General features: G+C 33.3%; 1 protein-coding gene across 1 annotated transcript; it reads right to left on the bottom strand.

Annotated features, from left to right (window-relative positions):
* Positions 1 to 406: 406 nt before the first annotated feature.
* On the bottom strand, positions 407 to 3,275 carry LOC125199118 (protein FAR1-RELATED SEQUENCE 5-like). Its single transcript, XM_048097259.1, has 2 exons — positions 2,599 to 3,275; positions 407 to 1,829 (listed from the first exon to the last, which is right to left on the bottom strand). Exons 1-2 carry the CDS (start codon positions 3,273 to 3,275, stop codon positions 407 to 409), a joined length of 2,100 nt encoding a protein of 699 aa, XP_047953216.1.
* Positions 3,276 to 5,699: the final 2,424 nt, after the last annotated feature.

Genomic DNA, 5,699 nt, shown 5'->3' with positions numbered 1-5,699 from the left:
GTAAAAGTATGGTAAGAGTGAAGTAAAACAAGGCTAGAGTGAAGTATTCCAGTGTTAGAGTGAAGTGTCTGTCATCTATGATGGTAATGCTTTGTTTTTCCATTTCAGTGATGTAAAACAAGGCTAGAGTGAAGTATTCCAATGTTAGAGTGAAGTATTTGTCATCTATTCTTGTTTATTACACGATAATCAATATTACATCACTATAAATGAACCAAAACATGTAATAAGCGAACTAAAGACTTGTAAGCAGTAAAACGAACACAAATAAAATTGAATTTATTCGCAATTGAGCTTAACATAAAAACAAAGTTTGAATTGAGATAAAAATCACTCAAAAGTGTAATAAAAATGAGTCATTGGTGCTCTAAAAAGGCTACAAAGTGAACTGTTTCTTTCCAAATACTCACTGCCTCTGTTTTGCCTTCTCATTCACCTTTTTGCAGTTCCTGGAATCATGGTGTCCAATCACATGACAATTTCCACACTTTCGGCCTGGTTTCATTGCTAACTTCATTGCCGACTCCTTCTTGGATTTTCTCCTACTACCACTTCCCTTTGTACTGACAACATTAGGAGGATGAACTTCAATAATGTTTGGAACTTGTGAGCCATAGAAATTCTCAATCAATGCTCTCTTCTCTGTCGAAGACAGAACAACACTTCCGAGAAGCTGCTTCTTACCTTCTTCAATAATTGCAGTAAATGCATTGATTTGGTCAATGTTCCCTTCAATACTTTGTGCTATTTCAAAGAATAATGCATACAAGTTTTTAAATGCAATCTTCTTCTCGTCCACAACAGAGAGTATTTCTTCATCATCACAAAAGCCTCCATGTATTGGCTTCACAAACTGTGACTTCAACCATCTCCATCCACGCAAATTCTCGGGTATCAACTTAACAAACTTATATTTCAACACACAAAGTATATGGCTGCACAATAGACCAAGTCTCTCAAACTTTTTACATCCACACAAATAGGTGTCATCGCCAATGGAGTAAGTCACTGTCCATGAGTTTGAATCCTTGTCATTTATGTTATATACTTCATTCTCTCTATTGGTAGACATTCCTAGAGTTGAACAAGACAAAGAGAAACATGCATAAACTATCTCCTCTTGAATTGCATTAAAAGCACTACCACTATATATTGTTGACGCATGTTTCTCAATTTCCAATTCTGTTCGCAATATAGGCACTTTTGTTGAATCATAGTATTCAAGCTTTGCGCTATTACTTCTCTGAGCCTCCAAAGCATGGTTATAGTTCATATAAAATAGCATAAGGTTAGCCCGACACTTTGAGTACCTTTTAAAGAAGCTATTCTGTGATTCAGACAAAGATGTTGTCTTTATCAACGAGCTCATCGGAAAATCACGGAAAAAGGCTGGAACCCAAAACTTTCTAGATGCAAACATTGATGAAAACCAGTCATTATTGGCCAGCCCATATCTTTCCATTATAGCATGCCAAGATTCTTCAAATGCATCAGGCTCTATCAACTCCGACCAAACACATGCATTCAATTCCTTCTTTAGTTCTTCACTACCAAGCATGTTCTTTGGCAATTTGTCAGCAACTTTATTCATTATATGCCACATGCACCACCTGTGTCTCGTACTAAGAAGAACCTCTGCAATAGCAACTTTCATTCCTAAATCTTGGTCGGTTACGATTAGCTTTGGAGCCACACCCATACATTTCACAAATTGTTTAAATAACCATGAAAAGGAGTCGGCACTTTCCTTGGATAAAAGGCCAGCAGCAAATGTCACAGGGCGACCATGATTATCCTTGCCCGTAAATGGAGCAAATATCATGCAGTACCTACATGTTAAAATCACTATAAGACATAAATAATAATCACTTCACTCTAACACTGGAATACTTCACTCTAACACTGGAATACTTCACTGAAATGGAAAAACAAAGCACTACAATCATAGATGACAGACACTTCACTCTAGCCTTGTTTTACTTCACTCTAACCATGTTTTACTTCACTGAAATGGAATTACAGAGCACTACAATCATAGATGACAGACACTTCACTCTAACACTGGAATACTTCACTCTAGCCTTGTTTTACTTCACTCTTACCATGTTTTACTTCACTGAAATGGAAAAACAAAGCACTACAATCATAGATGACAGACACTTCACTCTAACCATGTTTTACTTCACTTTAACCATGTTTTACTTCACTGAAATGTAATTACAGAGCACTACAATCATAGATGACAGACACTTCACTCTAACACTGGAATACTTCACTCTAGCCTTGTTTTACTTCACTGCAATCGAAAATCAAAGCACTACAATCATAGATGACAGACACTTCACTCTAACACTGGAATACTTCACTACAAGCATGTTTTACATCACTGAACTGGAAAAACAAAGCAATACAAGCATGCACAATACACTTCACTGTAAGCAAATATTGTAGTTCACTAAATGCTCATTATACTTCACTAAAATGAATAAAAACAGTACAATATAAGCCATGCTCAATATACTTCACTGTAAGCTTATTGTAGTTCACTAAATGCTCAATAAAGAACAAGGCATGTGAATGTAATTAGTGTGCACGTACCTATTTGTTGAGTATGTCGTATCAAAAGAAACAATATCACCATACATATGATAATTTCTCTTGGCAGTTGGATCACACCAAAACAAACGTGTCAGTCTATCCTTTGAGTTGACCTCAAATTCATATGTAAATGCTCCACAAAGTTCCTTTTTCCTGCGCATCTCATTTAATAGCATTTGTGCATCAGCTCCTTCCACGTATGCTCTAAGGTCGCGTCTGTAGTTGCGTACTTCTAAAACAGTACACCCTACATAATCTAATCCACCAAGTACTTCCTTGAGTAAGCTAAAACTTAAAGTTGGACCGATATTTGCATTAGCGCAATCAAGTATGAATTTCTGATGGACTAAATCCAAATTGCGGTTCAACTTCATAAAACGCTTATGGCGTTCCTCAACCATCTCGTGATTATGTTCTTCAACAAAACTTTGTATAACATAACCAACACCCATAAAAAACTTCCAAGACACTTTAGCATTACAAAAGCACTTAATAGAAGAACGCTTGCGTTTCACCTCATGTTGTTCATTTTTTCTTTGCTTTGTACCTTCTCGGCTACACACCACATAAATCCAAGTAATGACATCTTTTTCCTTTTTTGATCCCTTCTTACGGGTGTCAAACCCAACATATCGAGCATAATTGTTGTAGAAGTCCAATGCACGATCAAGGGTCATGAAACTTTGTCCAATTTTTGGTTTCAAATCATCGGGACATTTTGGTACGTAAACCACTGTAAGAAATATATACTTCACTGTGAGCAAAAATATACTTCACTCTAACCATGTTTTACATCACTGAAATGGAAAAACAAAGCACTACAAGCATAGATGACAAATACTTCACTCTAGCCTTGTTTTACATCAATGAAATGGAAAAACAAAGCACTACACAGATGTTTTACTTCACTCTAACCATGTTTTACTTCACTCTAACCATGGACTACTTCACTCTAACCATGTTTTACTTCACTGAATGGAAAAACAGAGCACTACAATCATAGATGACAGAAACTTCACTATAACACTAGAATACTTCACTCTAACCATGTTTTACTTCACTGAAATGGAAAAACAAAGCACTGCAAGAATAGATGACAGACACTTCACTCTAACCATTTTTTACTTCACTCTAACCATGTTTTACTTCACTGAAATGGAATTACAGAGCACTGCAAGAATAGATGACAGACACTTCACTCTAACCATGTTTTACTTCACTCTAACCATCTTTTACTTCACTCTAACCATGTTTTACTTCACTGAATGGAAAAACAGAGCACTACAATCATAGATGACAGACACTTCACTATAACACATGAATACTTCACTCTAACCATGTTTTACTTCACTTTAACCATGAATCACAAACACTTTACGCTAACACTGGAATACTTCACTTTAATTATGTTATACTTCACTGTAATGAATAATATACTTCAATACAAACAATATTTACTTCAATATAGAGCATATTTACTTCACTGTTCGTCACATATAGTTCACTCTAACGTTTTTTCACATCATACACGATCTAATCATGCTGAGCAACAACACTTAATTGATAATAATTGATAATTACCTTTAGATTCAGTTTCTCCTTCCTCTCCCGATGAAGAGGAATCAGAATCGAAATAATCTTCCGATGAATGTATCGGAATTGAATCCATTTGAAGGAGTCCAGACGTCGCGATGAAGGAATCAAATTGCGTTGGTTAATCCGGAGCGAATTTGATCAGTTGTGATGAATTCAATCAGAATCAAATCACGCTGATCGATCCAAACTAATTCGCGCTGATCGATCCAATCAGATTTGAGAAAATCGCGCTTGAATTCAATCAGAACGAAGCTGAATTTGGTTCAGATCTGAGAAATCGCGCTTGAATTTGATTCAGATCGGGAATTTCATATTTTTGGAAGAAATCCTAAGCTAAATTTGGTTCAGATTGGAGAATGATTTGGGAAGATTTTGACGATAAACTCACGATGGATGATTATAAATTTGATTAATTCATGTTGAAATATTGAATTCCCAAAATGCCCTTAGACAAGTATTTTCTCATAAAAATTTGAAAGTTTGTTTAAACCATAGGATTAATTTGGAGTATTAAGATGTGTGGCTGAGATTTGTTCTCTAGTTATACACTTAAAATTAGTTAGACCTTGGCCACGTGATATTACATTTACAAAATAAGAATACAATATGCTGTTGCAAGCAAAGAATATTTATTGCTATAAACAAACTCAATTAATATGATACTATATACTACAATTGATTCTCTAATATAATATTATATAATATAATATAAATTGAAATTCACAATTGCAAATTTGAATCAACTATAAATGATATCTCACGTGAAAATATATACACAATATGCAGTGTCAATTTTTACATGTATAGTATGATCCTACATTTGTGATACTATTATAGATTAATTATCAATAATTATAATTTTGTTAACAGCTTGTTATATTATATAACTATAGTATGATATTTTATAATTTAATAATATGCTTAATCTACTTATAATTAAACTTCAATTATTTATTTCTAATTGATCTTTAATGTAACTAAAGATTAATTTGATATTCAAATTAATTTTCATTCATTTAAGTAATTTAGATCCTGAGTAGATTTTCGATTTAATTGGGTGTCATCTAGTACTCCTATTGGATTAGATTGGAGATTTGAATTGATATTCAATTTAACGAAGAATTTTTATTGATCTTAAATTTATTTAATAATTTGGGATCAAATATTTTCAAGTATTAAATAACACCACAATGTAAAATCAAAGAAAAACATAAAATTAAAAATAAACGACACTAATAAGAAAAAAAAAATAGACGTAAAAGATGAAATAGAATGTTTAATTGATTTTCCAAGACTTATGATCTACTCCATTATTTTACAATTATTATTTATATTTTATGTATGTATTTGATGTTTTGATTTTTTTTAACATTATTAATATGTTAACGTGCAGTAATTGCTATCCTTTGTATATATCCCCATTGTTGATGTACTTAAAAACAATTAATGTTAAAATTGCAAGCATACATACTAAGTACTTATTAACACAATTTATTTATGATATA

Source organism: Salvia hispanica, unplaced genomic scaffold (assembly GCF_023119035.1).
Source record: "Salvia hispanica cultivar TCC Black 2014 unplaced genomic scaffold, UniMelb_Shisp_WGS_1.0 HiC_scaffold_387, whole genome shotgun sequence".
In the NCBI taxonomy this organism is placed as follows: domain Eukaryota; kingdom Viridiplantae; phylum Streptophyta; class Magnoliopsida; order Lamiales; family Lamiaceae; genus Salvia; species Salvia hispanica.
The sequence above is the reverse complement of the archived record's forward strand: the minus strand, read 5'-3'. Positions and strand labels throughout refer to the sequence as shown.